Raw genomic sequence first — 20952 nt, 5'->3', positions numbered from 1 at the left:
GAGGCTCCTCTTGTAAGGTTAGGTATGTGGAAGCTCAGGGTTGTTAGTGGTGAAAGTACTGTCATGAGAAAACTGGGTATTTTCTACTGGGAAACTGTCCTTCACAGACTAATAGAAGCAATATAGTGGTACCATCAAGATCTCTCCCTTAGAGTTTTCTACATATTTCACTGAGAGTAGCTAAGTTTCAATTTCGGTTTGATTTTTAAAGACTTTTTGCTATTTCCCTTTAAAATGTTAGCAGATATTCAATCATATGATCACTTTTTGATTACGAAAAGTTATTTGGATATTTCAAATGAAGCCCGGATAAGAAGTTCTAACCAGTTCAAGAAACATGCATAAGAAAGTACAATTAGACATAGTATGCCCTTGATTTGGTCTCAATTCTGCCATCGTCCTTCAGTTACCGCGAGTTCAGCCAAAGCAGCTCCAGCACATGTGAAGAACTGGCTTCGTGAGCTGCATTTATACGCACACTGCCTCGTCTTTTCTGGTCTGGATTACATATCAAACTCATTCAGTATGTGTTAAATCTGCTTTTCTTTTTAGTATTGGGAAAGCTAAGTGAACAAGGTCAAGTAGAAACCTGGATGGCAGTTGAATGTAGAAGTTAGACCAAAGAAAAAGGCCAACCAGGGTGAGGAGCTTTAAAAGCCACTGACCGTCTACTTTACATGTCACAGAGCAATTTGCCTAACATTTTATAGTAAGGCAAGCTGGATTTAAACCAATAATTGGTCTTCTTTTTACTGTAAGTGATAAATATCCACATGAAACAGAAATACAAAGCTTAGCCAGGTCAACTTCCTCTATGCATTCATATTTTGGGGAAAAGTGTCCCTCTCCCCTGGTGGGAGGCATTGAAGAAGAAGGTTCTAGAAAGTGTAATCCAAAGCTAATTTTCAAAAGAGTGTTTTTCTCCTTACTCTTTAAAAAATTTTCCATGCTGGAGAATTTTTGCAGGAGGATAATACTCTCCAATGAGATGGATTATAATTCTGAGCTGCTACATTTGTAACTAGATGAAGGTCCAAATAACAAATAGGACAGCCACTAAAATAGCTGAGATTATCTGGACTGTAGTTAACTCAACTACTTTCTCAATGGGATCTAGTATTTCTGGCCTTCACCTTTGACTTACACACTCAAAGTGTGCAGTCGTTTTTGTTCTCTTCCTAGTACTTCCAGTTTATTCCACTCCTGGAGGTAACACATCAGTACAGTCGCACATATATGAGAATAAGCAACCACTCTTTGTATAGCACAGATCAGGATTTCTCCACTTACTGTTCTTTTTATTTTTTCCCCCAAATGACATATATGAGGCTTGCTGTTAGAAGACATGCACGAAGCTGATGATCTTCCTAAACTGTGGATATTCCATACCTAGAGACCACTTTCCCTAGATTGTTTCTTAACCTCATCAGCACAAGTGCATCTGACTTTAGAAAAATCCAACATATGGAAATATAAAAGTATTTACTACTGTTAGTGGGTGTGTTGTTGTGATTTATAATAAGAAATAGATATTTGGTCTTCATTCTGTTCCCAATACGGAGCTGCTAAAAACCCTTGGAATTTCTTAAGTGATGAAAGCCATAATGGTGTATTTTGTTTTGTTAATAACATGACTTTTGGAAAGCACCTAAATATAGACGCTGATTGCAGGGGAACAGAAGAGGGAAGGGTCTGGAGGGGGAAGGGTCTGGAGGTTGAGTCTATGGCCAATGGCCAGTAATTTAACCAATCGTGACTATGTAATAAAGCCTCCATAAAAACCTAGAAGGACTGGGTTCAAAGAGTGTCCAGGTTGGTGAATACATGGAGATTTGGGGAGAGTGGCATGCTTGGAGAGGGCAGAGAAGCTTTGTGTCTCTTCCCATATACCTTGCCCTATGCATCTCTTCCACCTGAGTGTTCTTGAGTTACACCTTTTTATAATAGGTTTCTTAGAGTTCTGTGAGCCCCTCTAGTAAATTAATGGAACCCAAAGAAGAGGTCATTGGAAACTCCAATCCACAGACAACCTGGATTTGTGATTGACATCTAAAGGGGGGGGAGGGGCCAACCTTGTACAACTAAGCTTTTAACCTGTGGGATCTGATGTTAAATCCAGGTAAACAGTGTCAGAATTGAGTTAATCATAGGACACCCACTTGGTGTCCAAGAATTGCTTGGATATGTGGGGAGGAAATCCTCATATTAGAATTGGTTACAGATTAACAGGTTATTTCAAAGTCAGTCTTATACTCATCCCTAGATGAATATTTATTTGATGACTCCTTGGTTCTACAAAAGTCCTCTGAGTTAAATTTCTAGTCTTTTTAGTGTAAACACAATCAAAAAGAAGATTCTAGCATTTAAGAACTGGCATTTTGATATGTGATATAATAATTCTTGTTATCACAAGCATGACACTGAGTTTTCTTTTTCTTAGTATATATATTAACTGTCTATCATATCATATCATTTTTCTTTATACTATCACTAGAGAGCAGACAGGAAAAACAACTGTAACCTTTGGTTAACTGAAATGATTTTGCATAGATCTGAGGGAACATCTGAACATCTTTTAGCTATCAATACCTTAATTGAGAAGTCATATAAGACTTTATTAGAGTATTTTTGTAACATTATTTTTCCAACAAAAATTTACTAAACATCTATTAGATATATAAGGTATTCTGCTAAGTGCCATAAAAATGATCTATGAGAGTGAAACAGAAGTGTTCATAGGAGAGTCTCGTGCTTTCTTTCACTGTTACAGAACTGTTGGTAAAATGGGATGAGGTAGCCAGACTTTCAGAACAGAAAAATCAAAGAAAGAATGGGTTACGTCAAGCTTTACCTGCATGCTTGTTGCGTCTGTGGCTGATTCTTGGTGTGGAGGAGCCATTTCCCCGTGGTAGAAAAAGGGCAGCACCTTTGACAGTTAGAAAGCTCTCACTGATGCTACAAGGAAAAAGTCAAAAGAAAATAAATTAAGGAAGGAAATTAAAGAGTAAGATGGAGACCCACTTTGGTATCATTCTCTCTTGTCTCTCTCAAAATCCCAACTTCATGGGATGAAGTAAAAATAAAATCAAAAGAGACTGGTCATTCACATAGCCCTCTCTACTCTAGACAATTTTTCTGAAACAAAACTTATACAACATTCTATATACATTATACAGTAGCAGTTAAGAGTAAAGTCTCCGGAAACACACACGAAAAGAGTAAAGGCTCTGGAACCAGAATGCCTGGTTTTGAATCCTGGCTCTGCTACATCTTACCTGAGTGAAGTTTTTGGGCCTAAAGCAGTTTATTTGTAAAACAGGGATAATAAAATGAGGGTGTTGTAAGGAGTCAATAAGAATACAGCTTCTGAAAGTGGTGCCTTTAGTAAATATTAGTTACTATTATTAGCTCTATGGTTATCAATAGTGTTCTAATCAGATGTGAATATGCTGAAATACTTAGTTACTAATAATATATCCAAAGTTTGCAAAAAATGGTTTGTGTTTAAAATACATATCACATGAAAGTGTTACTCAAAATTTTACTTCCACCAACTTGCATTCTGACATGTACTGAAAATGAGTAGTACACAGGAAGTGTGTTAAAGCCATGGAGTTTGCCCTCCATGTTAACATCATTCTTCATGTGACCGACAGTTCAACAGAAGTGGAGAATTACTCAAGAGAGAGGCTATTCAAAATACAATTCTAGTGGATATCTATAGAAAATATATCTAAATTATTTCCTGTCAACAGACTAAGTCTTTCATTGTTGCCCACAGAATACGAAAAAGGTAGAACTTTTAAATCACTAATGGCAAAGTTTACAAACATATAATGGAGGGTTTTAAGTTTGTATATAAGTATGTATGCTATTCAGGGTTAGCTAATGTATTGTAAATTATGCTGCCTACTCAATGTTTCCACTTGGAAAACTAATTGGCATCTCAAAATTACATTGCCAAAGCTAATCTCTTGAGTCCCCCATAAACCTGATCCCTAGCTTCATCCACTCAAGTTGTCTAGGCCAAATATATAAGTCATCACTGGTTTCTCTTTTTCCCTACCCCCAAAAAAAATACACACACACACACACACACACACACACACACACACACACACTCCATTAGATAAAACCTATGAGCTTTACTTTCAAATAAATCTTGAATCTGCCTACTTATCTCCATTACCACTCTAACAGTGGTCCATGGCACCATCATATTTCACTTAGACCATTGTAAAAAGCTTTTGTTAAAGCATTTTTTTTTTTTTTTACAGACATCAAACATATACAAAAGTAGACAGAATAACGTAACAAACTCTCATGTTCTCATACATTTCAACTTTAATTCATGGCCAATTTTGTTTACCATCCTTTGCTTTGTCCCCAAAGTGAAATTAATCCCAGATATTATATCACCATAAAGCCTCTTAACTGGTCTGTCTCCAACTACTTCTGCACTTACCAAACAGCAACCAGAGTGATTAATTATAGATCTGTTTATAGATCTCTGTATTTTAAATTTATAGGTCATATATCACATAGTGTAACTTTCTTGCTTAAAACCCTCCAATGGCTTCCCTTTGAGCTTATAAATAAAAGTTGAAGTCTTTAGCTTAGACTTCAGGGCCCTGTAACATCTGATGAGTTACTTCTCTGATCTTGTTCCATCTCTTCTTTTGTTTACTATGATCTAGTTGCAATGCCTTCTGTTTCTTCCATATTTCAGGCCCCTTCTCAGGGCCTTTGTGCTTTTTGTTTTCTACTTGGGACACATTTCTCCTGCCCTATCACTAAGTCAGAGCTCCAGTATCATCACTCCCCCTTCTATCCATTCCAATCATATTCTATCTTGTTCTGTTTTGTTTTCTTCAGGATATTTATCGTGCACTAAAATTATATTTATTCACTTGTATACTTGATTGTGGTTATCTTCCTATAATAAAGTTTCATGAAGAACAAGGATTTTATTTTGGTCAGCACTGTATCCACAACACTGGAAATAGTGCCAGGCACATATCGGGCGCTCAATAGATATTTGATGATCGAATTCATTCATGCCATGAAATGGAAATTTTGTAATCTCATATGTAAAAAATTATTGTTACAGAACTCAACATATGTGGCAGATTAATAGACAATAAATACAAATGTCTGATGATAAATTAATTAGCAAATGAAATGAAGTCACCTCTCTAATGTTGTCAGTTGCTGACTCAATTCTATCCTTTAATCAAGTGGCATGAAGCTGATAAACCTCTGAGGTAACCTGCCAAATAGACTGGAACATGGCTTCTAAAAATAAACATAAGAATCCACAGACACCACTTTAAAATTTGTATGCTGGCTGGGAGGGGCTGCCTTTATGTTGTTTTGTTTTCATCTTTAAATAAAGCATTGCGCTCTTCTTGTGGTCTGTTGCACAAGTCTTGTCTCTTGTTACATTCGTGGTATGCACATGTTCCCCTGCTGTGGGTCACTCACATTACGGGAACAACCTAAAACAAAATGTCTGAGTGACAGGATGAGTGGGGTACACCACAGACAGGAAATGAAATTCACACTTCTGCCAACACAGCAAACTGTCTGCTTGAGTAAATGAAAATATTTTAAATATAAAGGCTAAATATTCTACCTATCACCAAAGTTACAGCTGCGGGCACTTTGGTTTCCTGTAAACAAAGTAGTCTCTACATCTACAAAAGAAGTATATTTGTTAAGAGCTGAAAACAACCAGGCATACTTCAGTCATTCCTTTTCTGAGAGAGGTAGTTTCTCTTTGACAAATACTAGTTTAAAAATGCCCTTCCTGGTTTTTGGAGTTCTGAAATACTGTTCTTAGATACACTTACTGCTTATGCTTTAAAGCATATCTAAATATGCTTTAAAATGTATGTAGTGCTTTCACAAGGGGAGGATTGGGTGAGTGGACAAGGACCCTTGGTCAACTCAAAGTTACCTAGAAAGTTTCTGTTTATAAGAGGAAGACCAGAAGTCAAACTCACATGTGGCAAAGGGAAAAAGATGCCTTTCTATTTGAATCATCTACACAATTCTCAATAAATTTTGTGATAAAACAAAATGCACAACAGAGTTAGCTGGGCCAGGAGACGGCTCTAGGTACAGTATAGGGTCCCAGAGAGTCACGGTAGACACACTCTACATGATACAATTAATCCTCTTTATTTTGTAACCCCAGATTATGACTCTCAGGTTATCACAAAAATGGCATATACTGTTGGTCACAAGGAATGAATGTGGCAGATTACAAAAATCTCTTATAAATGTCAAAACTCTATAAATGCTATCAAAGATGTGATGGCATTATGGTAACAGGGAAGTGAAAAAATCAAATTCACAACCTCCTGAGTTGAGGTGGATCAAGTTCAACTTGAAAATTAAGTGCTTTATTTGCATATGAAAATTATATGCAAATTTAATCACACATACTTCAGTGTAAGGGGGAAAGCTTAGTATATCTTGCTAGAATAGCAAGAGATTAATTTATGTAAATATTAGTCTTTCTGAAACAGCAGCCTGAAGATTCAATCGGAAAAGAGTTAGTCTCTAATGAAAAATTTGTAAGTCAGGTGAAAACTTTTATACTTTTATTCTTAATTGACCAGTTCTCTCTAGTCTGGCTCCAAAACAAGACTTCCCCAGTAAATTCTATGAAGCCATCCATGCATGATTACAGATGTCTAATTAAATGCAAACCCAAAAGGACTTAAAAATCCTATATTAAGGAAAACACAAGATAAAGAGAATATCACTATCGATCTAAAAATGGAGACAAATTAGCTGCTTGATAAAATGACACGGGATCATCTTTCTATCACAGCGACAGTAAAGTTGTCATCTTTATCAGAATACAATTGAAAATCTATTCCTCTCTTGCCATAAAATCACTTGCTCAACAAAAGAAACTCATCCCTAGTTAGATATATGAAATGAGCTAGCAATAGCTAACTTGATTAGATGCCTACTATATGCTAGGCACTGAGCTAGGCACTTCACATTATTTTAATCTTCACAGCACTCCTATGAAGCAGGTACCACTTTTTTTTTTTTTACCCTCAACTTACGTGTAAGAGACTCAGGGGCTCAAAGATCATAAGTTATTTGCCCAAGATCATACAGCTAGTAATCTTTAGAGCAAGGCCTCAAACCAAGGTCTGACTTGAAAGTTCATGCTCTGAATCATTTTCTACTGTGCTGCTCTAGTTTCATGATATAGTTTATAGAAGATGAAATATGTGTCTCCTTACAGAGCTTTTGAACAGAATTTAAAAGCAGAGTACAGAAGTGAGAGAACTGAAATCCATCTAGCTCTCAACTCTTCTCATTCCTTTTTTGTTCTCTCTATCAAGGCCATGAACAGAGAGACTATACTAAGGGGAATGAAGAACATCTGGCTGAGAGATGAATCCAGATGGGCTGGACAGTAGAGAGAGAACTGTGACTTCTGTTGGGAATGATAGTAGCATTTTAGTCTCAAAAATAGAGGAAAGAATACTCTGCTTTAAATAAATTTGGGGAAGCACTCTGTGCCAATCCCTCCCAATCAAAATCACTTCCTAAAACATGAAATTTGTTAACTGGTAATTTCGTCTCAGGCAAAGCGTAGATGAAAAGGTCAGTTAAAGGAAGAAAATACTTAACTGTTTTGTGGTTGGAATAATCTTTGAGGAATGTGGCCAGGGTGATCATGCATGACCAGCAGGCCGGCCAAGGAGGCAAAACAAAGCAACAACACACCTGGCCAAACTGCTGAATGTCAGTTGGAGAGACATTCTTCTGTTTTACATGCAACACACAAGAAGAAATTATTTACCACGGAAAATCAAGTTTCAGCAAGTGGGTGTAATACTTTTATCTTAACATTAAAATGAAGGAAGTAGATTTTTATGTTTATAATGTTTATAATGCTAAACTCTTGAGTTTGCTTGGTATTTCTGCCTGAAACCAAAATTTAGAGGTAAATTATTATGTAATATCGATTGCACACAATATAATTGTACAAGGTGAGATGGCTGGAATATAAATAAAATTTAAATCTAAACTAAATCAAATCTAAAACATAATCTAAGCTGTTATAGTTCTGTCTTGAAGAATATTCATCTGGGGGAAGCTTTCAAATACATTCTATGCTCCTAATATTCTCCCTGTCTTGATAAGCTTTCTCTGCTTATTTAGTTGCTTGATTTTTCAAACCGAAGACACTAATGAAGCTTCTGTTAATCTCACTAGGTGGAAAGGGGTTCATGTCCCCACTTAGTGTGAACATAAACACATAAAAAGAAAATTTCATAATAAAAAGCTTCAACTATCAGACCAGAAGCCAAAGGCCCACAGAGCTATCAATGCTAGTGCCTACTAAAAAAGTCTGGCTAAACCTCCAAACACAGGAAATAAAAAGTAATTGTGCTTTGATGTATAAAACATGGCTACAAAAGTCAAAAGCACACTACCAGATAGTGACATTCAAGTGACATACATTCAAGTGACAATATTAGAATGGCAATCGATACCTGGAACCCCCTCTCCCAGGACATAAACTCCCAGTCATATGCCTATGAATCCAGGCAGAATTACTTGTCTTTCTGCCAGCAGACAAGTAGAGACTGGGATGCATTAGTAGAGCAATGATTGGCAAAGTAGAGAAGAGCTTAAGAATCCAGTTCTTACTCATTAACTATAACCATCAGACGATTTTAGTTCCAGCTAATCTTCCACTTAAACTGTTGCACAACTACCCTCAGATGAAGCTATTTGTTTTTCCTCTTTCTTACTTTCTACAATCTAAGAAGGGAAAACAAAAAGGTCTGTTTGTTCAAGGCTGAGGGACAAATTCCATTAGGACTAATCTTCCTATAGGCCATAAATAAGAGGTGGAAAAAAAACTCCTAGAAATTTTTATTTGTTCATTTTGAATGATTATTTACTGATATGATCTTATAATTATGGATTCCATTTTTGCCTCAAACATGTGCATTTTAGAAATGTTCAGAAAGAAACATAATCCAGGAGCAATAATTTTACTGCTGGCCATACAATTCAACCTTCCCATTTCTACAGACTGGGATACATCTGAGTTGACAATTGTTTTTGGCTGTCCAGCAATAGATCTCTCCTCCCTAATTTCACCCTTTTGGGGAATCCCCCAAATATGCATGGTTTTGGTGGCCTCCAACTCTGGAACTGCAAGGGGCCTTACAGGAAGCTGGCAAGTGGTTTAAGCCTGGCCATTTGGAAACTCTCCACTGAATCTTAGGCAAGTGACCCAAGGGAACAGCGACAGTGGGGAAATGGTCACATTTACCATGGGGAAAGTGGCAAGGTACAGACCAATCTGTCCCTGCTCCCTGGCCTGTCTTGAATGTCTTTGGTCCCTGCCTGTTCTCGGAGTTTGGTATTTTAGCCTCCCGTCTATTAGGTGAGCTCTGACATCCCTTTAACAAATATTTTGCTTAAATAGTTAAAATTCATTTCTGAGTTTGCAACAGAGAATCTGATATATGGAGTGAAGTTCAGAGGCTTTCATTCCTTGCCCCAAGTCACACAGCGTGCAGCAGAGACCACTCACCCCCATGTCATCTGACACCCGGGGTAGCACTTTAACCCTTTATCTTGAGTTAGATGTTACTACAACAGGACATATTGGTAACCTAATAATTCGAAGCAACTAACAGTTAAAAACACATCTGGTCAGTCCATCTAAAGAGAACAAAGGCAGGATTTCACTATAAAGCCTGGTGTGACATTTGTTCTATTTTTCACAGCATCCTGAAGACAAAGTTCAGGTGTGAGTGGGAAAGATTTAGACATGTTCCCATGAAGCAAATCCTCTCACGCTGTTTCCTAAAGTTGCTTCTTTTTTTGTTATTCTTTAGTAAGTTTGCTGGATAATAAACATTGCTTTTAAAAAATATCAAAAACTACATGCCAAAAACAAAAAATTAGGAAGACCATGGGGTCTAGGCAGGAGGGCACAAAAGCCTACATGGGAAAAGAAGTGGACGCCTGCCCAGTCCTTGGTTCCTCATCAGTCTTCTCTGAGAGCAAAAGGCCTTCTTTCTTCTAGATGCTATGTAGTCACGCATCCACTTGACCTCCTTTCAGGGATTTAAAATTTTTAGCTTTTGGTTTGGGTTTTAAAAGTAAAACCAAATATTGAAAGTCAGAGCTGGAGGGACCTCAGAGAGGCTCTAGGGCAGGGCTCCAACTAGTAGCAGGTGGGCCTAATGCAGCACAGTTTGTGAGAACAGCATGGATGTAAAATCATTTTATTATTTTATTTTTTTAATTTTTTTAGGTGAGGCAACCCTTGGTTGACCTCACAGATTGCAAGGACCTTGTCAGCTTACAATTCCTTATTATTTATTATTTTTTAAAATTTTTCTATGCCTATAGCACCTAGTCTTCCTAGGTGGTCTCCCATCAAAGTACTAACCAGGCCCAACCCTGCTTAGCTTCCGAGATCAGACGGGATTGGGCTTGTTAAGGGTAGGATGGCTGTAGATGTAAAATCATTTTAATTTTTGAATACCTTTGAGAAGAGCACACTCACCTTTCTAGATCCTCCACTCTTGGACTTACATTGAGCAGCCTGGCCCCAAAACATTTTTGAGACCAGAGACCAGACCTACTCATGACACCACTGCTGCCTTCTAGTCTCTGTCCATTTGCAGCTACCCTAACAAACTTCAGCCTTGTCTCCAGCAGCCATCTCAAAATAACACCCCCTCCCCAAGCAACAACAACAAAAGCCCCCTAGGTGCCTATAGACAATCTTGGTCTTAGGCAAATTCCAAGCACAACTGATCCTAGACCTCCTGGTGACTGACAGTGGTGAGGAGTCTTATTTTCAAGAAGGTCCAACTTCAAGGAAAGGACAAACTGCCTCAGCTCAAAGGAGCCTGTTTCCTTTATACATTGAATTAACAAAGCTTCTCAGTCCTGTGGCCCTACACTCTAGACTTAAATACTTTTATTTCGAAAAGATAAAACTTAAAAGCTGTCTGGACAAAAAAAAAAAAAAAAAAAAAAAAAAGACCTGAACAATTTTTTCTCAATATTTAAAATGCTGGATGTATTGATTACCAACAGACATGACCAATATTACTTGACAACAAATTTAAAATAGTTGGTAGTAATAAACAAAAGGGGATCAACTCAGAAAAACTGTTCAACATCTGAAAAATTATTTCATTTGCGTGTTTCAACAATCGCCTCTCCAGGTATTTAAAACACACCTGCAGAAAGAATGCAAGCTGGGCTTTCAAGCACTGCCAAAAAGTCAAACTTTGCTTTTAGACCATTTCTCTTTTACCCTTATGCAAAACCTCTTGTGAGGCTCAGGCCATCTTCTAGTCTTTATTGCTGTCATCGTCTGATATCTTTGGCCCTATCTTTTATTCATCGCTTATCCTGCTCAATCTTCTCTGATTCTATTGTTTATATAGATGAACATCTGATAGCTTTGCCCCCAAATTTCTCATCCTCCTAATCTTAAAAAAACCCCTCAGCTGGACTCCATTTAGACTTCTAAATCCCAGAGTCCCTTTGGAAGAGATTAGATCTTGATGAACTTGATTTCAGAAACCAAACTCTCACCTGCTGACTATAACCTCCATCTCTTGTGACTCTCATGTCTTCATTCTCTCTTTTAACCTGAGGGAAACTCCTAGTCCCCAATTTCTCAATTTTCTTCCAAGCCATCAACCCCTTTTTGGTTTTTCTTCCTTCCCTAACCAAACCTAGTCCCATGTTCTATTTCATAACTGTAAGTTTCCCTACAATCTGTTCTTTGTTTCCAAGTTCCCTTCATAATACTACGGCTTAAAATTATAGGATTTGATGAGTTATTATTATCTGAGCAGTGAGCTCATTGAGCGGGAATATCTGCCTTGTCTAGTGTTATCTATCTAATATCTAGCACAGTGCCTGACATTAAGTGGATGTTCAATAAACATATATAGAATAAATGACAGAAAGGCAGCACAACAGTGAGGATTATAAAACCATGCATCTGGATGCTGCAGCACATTCTTGGTCTCAGTGCCAAACATGTCAGAGGTGACAGTAACAACACTGAGTTGGCTCAGCTGGCTATATAAACACCTCCAGATAGCCCCCCCCTTCCTCCTTTCCTTTGCTATTCCAAACTCTCCCTACTCTCTGCAGGTCTCATTGCCAACTCCTGCTTCCTTCAACTCTTCATACTTAACTCGGACTTCTACAACATCATAGTACAGATCCTCTTGTCCCTGTACTAGAGCATAATGAAATCCAGGAGGAACACTGCTGCCAGTGCTTAGGTCCTGTCACATACAAAAGCAGTAAATTTTTGTAAAATAGTAATAATAATGATGCTGCTGATGATGATGAAGGAGGAGCAGGAAGACGAGGATTAGAAAAGGAAAACAAATAGCAAAAGGTAAAGTTCAAAGGACAATTTAATGAGTTGTCAAAGAAGAGGGAAAAAGAGAAAGCAAGTGTCAGTTGCAGTCCTTAATTAACTCATTTTTAACCAACTCAGTGTTCCTCACTTCCTACTCTCTTCCCCCTTACACAATCATTTCAGAATTGCACCACTAAGACACATGAAAAGTTTATTTTACTGGTTCATTGCAAATTTAATTTTTAAAACTTTCTTGGTGCCAGATGTAATGTTGAATAATTTATTTTTCAAAATCACTAAATGTACATTTTAAGAAAAATTTATGACAAAGCAATGACCCACAACACTTTCTCTTCTATTTTCCAGATAGTATTCATAATAAATCAGACAGCTAGGGACAAATAGATCACACATAGTATTTTGCAATACTCTAGAGTACAATGTGAAGCAATGAGACTTCCAAACATTTCAGCCAGGATTTGGAAAAAAGAGGAAAATATTCAAATCAAAATGATCCAAGAGTAAATTTCAATTTCATATGTGTTTTAAACTTTCTGGAGGAAAAGAAGTTAAAACATCATATATTTGCTCCAATGTAGGAACAAACATTGCAGTACAATCCCACACCTGCTGCCTAAATTGTTTCTAGTTACTGGTTGAACTAGGTCCTATAAACTACCCCAAAAGGCAACATAGGACACAGGAAAACATAAGGAACAAAAGGAAATTTTAACTGCCAAAGGCAAAATTTCTGTACAATGGTTAGAAGGAAAGCTGCAATCCTAAGGAAGGTCTATTATCTTCTCACATGGCAATAGACAGCTAGTGTGGCTGTACATTAAGTCTTACAGACTTCCTTAGTCATCAGGAAACCCTACACACCACAGAGGTCCACCCTTTAAATGTCTAACCTCAAGGGACCATGGTTTCTAAAGGGAAGGTGGTTGAAGATACTCAACATCTAAACAATCTACCAAAACAAGAAGACACAGTTCATTTTATTCCTTTTCTTGTCAAACAAGAAAGCAAAAATAACGAGGCAGAGATGTGGACTTATTCACTAGGAAAAAAAAAAAACAAAATGCAAGACGAATAGACAGCTTTGATAAGTAGACAACCAGTTATAAGTGCAGCACTGCTACTGACAAGATTAACCAGGTACTGGGAAAGGTGAGGCTTGCAAAAAAGTGTAGATATGGGTTTTCCTTTTGGCTGTATGAACTGATAAATTTATATTTACTATAATACTGATATATGGACTAGTTTTGTGTTTTCTATTTATACTGCTTTTATTTTCCTTATATGTTTCCTTTCTTTTCATCTATTAGGGTAAAAAAACATATATTCTATTCATTTTTCACATGCTTACCTTAAATTTTAGTAAGTATATTTAATGCAGCAAGTCATTATTTCTACTTTGTAGACATGTTTTTTTCTACATGAGGCTGCCCTGGGGTGGGCACAGTAATGTTTGAAAAGTCAGTGTAATTTAAAACTCCAATTTTTAAATTAGAAAATTTAAAACCCTACATGTATATATGTCTTACTTTTAAAAATAAAGTTTGCATCTTAGCTATAGTCTGAAAACTAAAATACTAGGGTCTAGAAAAGGAAAATAAAAATCAGGGCTCAATGACAAAATGCTGATAAGCTACAAAAGCCCTTTCGGTAACTCAAGACCAAAAACCAAAAGATGGTGCCAGAATCAGGAAAAAAACAGGGAAGTGGCTGGATGACAAAATGTCTGAACTTCTGCTTAAAAAAAAAATAATAATATAAACAGGCAAAAAGCTATGCACGTGAAGAATCAAAAGTAATATGGTAGGAGTGGAAATGGCTATATTAGTAAGGGAAGTGGCACTGTGGGTGTTTTTTTCTTTTTTTGCAAATTTCTTTTCCATGATGTTGTTAATACTGTGTTTTCAATTTTTAAAAAGGACCAAAAAGCAGGAGGGAGCAGTACAGGAAAACACACCGTGGGAACAGAGTCAAGCACACAGATGTTTTGCGTAAGCTGCATTTTCAGAGACATCTGCCTTTGTGCAAGACTTGAAAAAAGTAAAGCTGTAGTCAACAAGTTCTCCAAAGTGAGGGGTGGAGCCTGAGAGAAAGTGAGCTGTGAAGAAACCAACAATTAAAACCCTTAGGGCTGAGAAACAGTTTCTTAGATTAAGTTCCTCATTTATGAGCCACCTTTGCCCCAGATGCTTTGCCATCAGCAATATCTACTACTCAAACAAGGGGGCCTCAAGCTGCCCAAATGTCTCCAATCAAGTGACTGCTGAGGTTGTCAGCAGTGCCACTCAGCTCTTTGCAGAGAGCTTATCTCTGCGGGAGATGAGATAACCTACTGTATAAAAATCTGAGTGAGAAGCAAGGTAAGCTACTCTCCACTTCTTATTCCAATTCTAAATAAAAATGCTTATCATGTACAGAAAAATTCATGTAAAAGCAAAAATACACACATTTGTTCATCTGTTCTATTGTCTTGCTTTGGTGTATGTTAAACTTTATTTCTGTTTAGTAAGATGAATACTCCTAGGTCTATACCTTATGCTTTTTTGGTATAAGGCAATGAAGGGAGAGTGCCTTCGCATTGCTTTATATAGTACCCCAATCTACAGGTGATCTGAAAATAACAGGATGATCCTGAAGACTCAAGCATACTTCAGAGAATAATAAAGTATGAAAGTCATTGTAAAACCTCTTCTTTGGTGTTCATGTGGCTATTGTGCAAGCCCACATGTATACAACACAAACTACAGGGAGAGGCTGCCTTACTTGTTCTTGTTTGCAGCCTTCAATCACGCCTTATGCCAGTGGGGAACTTCTACTCACAAAAGAACTTTAAACTTACTTGCAAAGTTCTCAAAAAGGTCAATCTGGTATTCTGTTGCGAACTTCCTTTTTCTGAGAAGTATGGATTACTACTATCCTACATCTGTCTTCTGGGCAAGTCAACTACAAAAAAATTTAGCAATTTCTTGTTCAGGCACATTGGCCTCTTTTAGGTCGTATATTAGCTCCCCTTGCTGCTAACATGACAGTGAAGCTGATATATATATATATATATATATATATATATATATATATATATATATATATATATAGATTTGTTAAGATAATGCTACCCAAACTGCTAACATTATCTTACTATATGGAAAAGAGTAGAAGGGTCACAGTAAAGATGGGGAGAGGTAAGCAGGGTAAAGATCTTAAAGGTCTCATATGATCTGCCAAAGAATTTGGACTTTACTCTGAAGATAACAGAGATCATAGTCTGCATTTCCAGAAAGATTCCTCCAACTACAGTATGGAGAATGGACTGGAAAGGGCTGAGACTTAGAAACAGAGATAGATGTTACTTTAGTAGTCCAAGTAAGGGAGAAGGGTGTTCTGATTGATCTGCTAATGGGAATAAAGAAAGATGGATATTTGGGAAGGATATCTATATTACTTTTTTGGTACAAATTTTAAGAAAAACCTGAGAAAAAGTCGTGATATGTGCAAACTCCTTGTACTCAAAGAACATCTTTTTCTTCATACTTCCTGACTCTTCAGATAGACCCTTCCCTTTAACACTCAGGCACGAGGGTCTATTTACATGGCTATTAACTTTCACACCACTTGCTTTTGTCCAAACTTTTCTCAAAATAGAGTTTTCCCCTACCATCTCAACATTCTCTTTAGTTATTCTTTGCTAATCCTCAGATTTGGAGATCAAATCTGCCTGAACCTATCTGCCAGCTGATAGCCAATCATCCTGGACAAGCTAGGCAATTCTTCCTCATGTCACTTTGTTATCACACATGTCTATATCATTTCCTGTCAGGCACCAAACTTCCAGCATCAAGGAAGAACAGCTGTAGAGAATGCTTTTACACAAGACTTCCCTCCTTCCTTAAGCCCTATTCAACGGATATGACAATATACTGATAAGTAGTCAAGGCTCAAGTTAAATGAAAGATGATGCAACTAAGTTTTGAACCCATCATTTTAAACCAGTCATAAATAAATAAAGCTTAGTTGTCTCAACATGATAACTAATAAGAGATGAATCAGAAACTTGAGGCCAACTTCAGTCAAAAGCAAGCAAGTGAATTTTACAAATTCATCTGCATTACGTTAGAAAAACACATTAGTGAAGAACTGCTAAATCTTTCTGATTCTTGGTTAAATGAAGTTACTCATTATTAAAGACTACAAGACAGTTCTCACAGATAATTTCTCCATCTCTAAAATCAGTAGTTGTGTAAAACAGCTGCTGGAGAATTTAAAAAGATGAACCACAGGATATCCAGAGGAAAGGACTAGAGTTAAATCTGAGGAATATTTGATTCAATATATATCTAAATCTAAGTAAAGCTGCCATGTTACAATAGGCAACTAACTTTGCTTCTTCTTGTCTACAAATGGGATCATAACACTCAGATCACATTTTCATTGACTCAGGGGAAGGCAAGTAAACAGTAGGTACATACGTGGCCAGGACTCAACTGACCTGGGTTTTCTAATCCCACTTCACCTATAGCTGGGTGCCTTTGAGTCAGTTTTAGCACTTTAGACAGATTCTCTATTCACAAAAGAGAAAAGTAGTATCTCACCTGCTGCAGGGAAACAAGTAGAGAGGAAAGAGCATGGAACTGACAGTATGAAGACCTGGAGTTCTTGCTCTGTCACTAATGAACCAGATCTCGATTTCCTCATGTAATATTATAAACTCTTAAGCTTTATAAAAAAGATTACCACTAGGATTCTTAGAAGTACTCTATTAGTTCGAGATGAGATCACCATATTACTATAGTATAAATATTAACCAGGAAAAATATTACTAGGTTTATCATAGCAGAAGAGGTAACTCTCGAAAAGGCCTCTAAAGGTTACGTCACAATGGGCTGGGCTACTTGGCCAATGTGACTGTTAAACCATATAGGTTTATGTTCAATAACCAAATGGTTAATTTGTTCATTGGATTGCTGCTTCTACCAGAAACTTTTTTTCTGAAAAACAAAAACAAAAAACTCCTCAACACACACAAAAATCCCCCACAATTCCCCCACCCCAATGTTGGTCAATTGAAAAAGAAAGGGATGGGAAACCTGCTTGGATAGTTTTACACTCATAAAAGGTAAAAAAAGGCTGTCTGTGCTAAAAGGTTAGGTATACTAGAATCACCTGTATTGGCCATATTACTGATTTAGCTCTCTAGAAAGTCATTTTACCTGAGTTTCTTCATCTGTAAAATAGGATTAGTTAATATCTACCTTGTCTCATATGCTTAGGGATAAAATATCCTTTCTTCTTAGTAGACAAAGTTTGTGGAAGCTTTCTAGAAAATAGTAAGTATCAATTTTATACAAATGCAAGTTATTATTCTAGAGTTATTAGGTTTTACCTTTACATTCTGAATAAATGTTAACTTTAGTCAATGAAGCAGAAAAAGAAACCACCCTCTATACATGTTTTCACATGAAATGAACGGGTTTCTTTCTGAAGTGATCTGCTTTAGCTTTTAAAATAACTTTTTGGTTTAGTGCAGAAAACTTTTTTACCTGAGGAAGCTAAGCAGCTGGAAAGAGTACCTCAGCCTATAAAGTGGAACTAGCAGTGTCCCTATTTCTTTAAATAAAATTGTAATGAAGACTGGCTAAGGTCATTCTATTGTCCCTCCCCATATTAGCCAATACCATACCTCACTATATTTAGACCAGGTATGCATACCCCCATTAAAGATAGGAGACTTAGTCCGAGGCTTAGGATCACAGCAGTGGGATTATTACCTGAGCCAAGGGTGAAAGACACTAACAACAACAACAAAAAGGATATTAATGCATTTCTCAGCAACCAATATAACAATGCTCAATTTTATTTCATTCTGAATAGATGTATAACACTAGTATGTATAGAGCAATCTCTACCACACCTAAGTGGGGTACAGTCATGACTAAAGCAAAGCAGTGAATATCTTTTGGGTAACTCACTTGCCAGGACTGCCTGCCATGCCTTAGCCAGAGACAGAGAGCTGCCCAGGTCGACAGGGTAAAATGTTCAGTAGGCTGGTCTCCTGGGTACTGGAACAAACAGGTTTCAACCCAGGAATCACCACTATATCAAAAACACCAGGGTCTGACTGGGTAGAGTCCTTCAGCAGAGTCTAGCTGACAGCCTCTAAATCTCAGAATCCAACAAAGGAAGCTCCAAGTGGGGAAAAAGCAGAGTTATTTCAAGAGAGCTAAGAAAACCCTAATAATAATCATATGTCTTTGGTACCTCCCCAACTGTCAGGAGAAAAAAATTAAATACATTTAAAGAATGTGGTAAACATACTTCTGACATTTAAGTATAACAAATAGAAATCTGTTTATCTTCATTCAAAGGAAACTGCATACTCAATTATGAACATTTCTACTGCAGGAAAGATAAGCAGATGTTGGATGTTTTCCCAAAGTTTTTCTAGTGTCACTGAAGAGGCTTATGGAATCTGCTTTACATTTTTTTAGATTAATAGTCAATGCTAAAAAGACATTTTGAATGTTTTTTTCTCTTCATATTTTAACATTTCTACAGTAACATGCTTAGTTACCGAAGAGAAAACAACTAAACTGTATAGTGTATACAGTTTATATACTACATACTTGTATATACTATACTTGTATATTCATTTTCCAATATTTACTTCTAAAACTAAAAGCTACAAAAATAGTTCAATATTTTCAAGAGTGAATTTTGAAAAACCCCATTTTCTGTTTCCTTTGCATTAAAACTGTACTTGGTGAAAAACATCTATATCTAAATACTAATGGACAGTGAAAAACTAAAATAATCCTCTTGAAAAAAATTCTAAAATAAATAATTTTTTTAATAGAGTGTTTAATTTCTAAGAGAGATACACTGGTCTGAGTTTTCTCAAGGCTTTATATATAAAACACAGAATTTTTTTCACCAGAGCAAACAGGCATTGGATTAAGGTCTAAATAAATAAATAAAGTAAGATGGCAAGAAAGCAAAAATGGGACACAAAACTTGACAGCTCACACTTCTGAAAACTCATAACTATTCATGGTAGCCTGAATAAATTGATATTAATAATACAGAATGGTTTAATGGGTTGGAGAATTCTTGACCTTCAGTGTACAAATGAGTTAAATAACACATTCATTACACTAAATGTCTAAGCCTAGGGTAACAGTCCCCTCCCAACAAACTCCTTATAATTAATAAGCATCTGGATAAAATGTAATTAGAAATTCTAAAAAAAAAAAAAGAAAGAAAACAAAAAAAGAAATTCTCCTTTTTCCTCATCTTTTTCTTCAATACAGTAACAACTCTGTCATTTTTGCCTTTCTGGTTCAAAGTACCAGAACTACTTTACCACAATATTGCTTCTTTGTACCTCATGACATAGGTTCTGACTATTTGCTGAGGACACACATATCCAGGATTTACAGTAATATTCCAAGTTTTCCTTAAATAAGTACCATTCTTAGAATGTTTATTCCAAGATTATGACAAGAGAGAGAATTCAAAAAGCTGCTTAATTCTTAATAGAAACTGTTAGCTCAAAATCAGTGTGGGGAAATCATGAGTGATTGTTTAAGAATGGGTAAATGAATCTTGAAAAGCTCAAAAAGAGTTTACTTAATTTCTAAATCAAATTCCTAGAACAATCTATTCCAGGTTCTTAATTTGGGGGTAGGGGAGTTGAGGGAGAAGGTTATTAGATTTCTTTGATAATTTGATGAAAGCTATGGGACTTTTCCTCCAGAAAAAAAAAAGTACTAATCATACATAGATCCACTTTGCATATGATTTCATTCACAAACTTTAATCTAAAACTCTGGATTAAAGGTACCTGGTAAGTACCCTAAAAAAACTATGGGCTGCTGAGAATTAACAGCGTCCCTACAACTACCCCCTCATCTTTTAGCAGATAACAATGCAGCTTTCATAAGAGGTAAACAACACTGAATGACTGATGCTTGGATTTAACTTTGAAACCAGAGGAAACACACATGAATTAGATAAGGGTTAGGACTTTCTAAAGATCTTCTATTAATACTTTGGCCTTTGCCATTTTAAAGCACATAAGAGGCAAATCCCATGAAAAGGTCCTTTACCTGTCCCATCATGCTGCCCCCTTTTCTCCATTTCTGAAAATTCCTCTACAATAAACATGTTTATATTATACAGATTTCCAAGCATTAGGTGAAAGTTCACTTACTGAAGCCCTGCAATACTAGATATAACAGAATTTCAAAACAATAATGGATTTTGAACAAGATTTTGAAAGTTATTAAAATGAAATCTGACTAGATGAGATTTTACATGTCCTAAATCTGTTGGATGCTCTAGAAAATTTAACAGCTATCCGGAGCATAGCATTTCATGTACTATGCCATTACAGTACTTATTTTCTAAGAGTGTGAGAAATCTAAGATCACTATTACATTAAACATTGCTCTGTGGGGTGATTCAGCAAAAGGAAGTGACTAGATTTAAAGCTTCATTAATCTTATGATTTTATGATCCATGCTACATGGGAAAATAGG

At 36.6% G+C, this 20952-nt stretch overlaps 1 protein-coding gene and 1 pseudogene across 6 annotated transcripts in view; both read right to left on the bottom strand.

Moving 5' to 3' along the window:
* The window catches only part of SSH2 (slingshot protein phosphatase 2), a 219564-nt gene that overhangs the window by 56035 nt on the left and 142577 nt on the right, over positions 1 to 20952 (bottom strand). For all 6 annotated transcript variants that reach the window (XR_004951359.1, XM_036222629.1, XM_036222626.1 and 3 more), the window contains one exon: positions 2852 to 2955. Coding sequence is in view for 5 of the 6 variants with exons in the window: in XM_036222629.1 (XP_036078522.1) it covers positions 2852 to 2955 (104 nt within the window). In the remaining variant the exon portion in view is untranslated. The remainder of the gene's footprint in view (positions 1 to 2851; positions 2956 to 20952) is intronic.
* On the bottom strand, positions 10405 to 10523 carry LOC118604607 (annotated as a pseudogene).

This window comes from Rousettus aegyptiacus, unplaced genomic scaffold, assembly GCF_014176215.1.
Source record: "Rousettus aegyptiacus isolate mRouAeg1 unplaced genomic scaffold, mRouAeg1.p scaffold_m13_p_6, whole genome shotgun sequence".
Classification (NCBI taxonomy): Eukaryota; Metazoa; Chordata; class Mammalia; order Chiroptera; family Pteropodidae; genus Rousettus; species Rousettus aegyptiacus.
The sequence above is the reverse complement of the archived record's forward strand: the minus strand, read 5'-3'. Positions and strand labels throughout refer to the sequence as shown.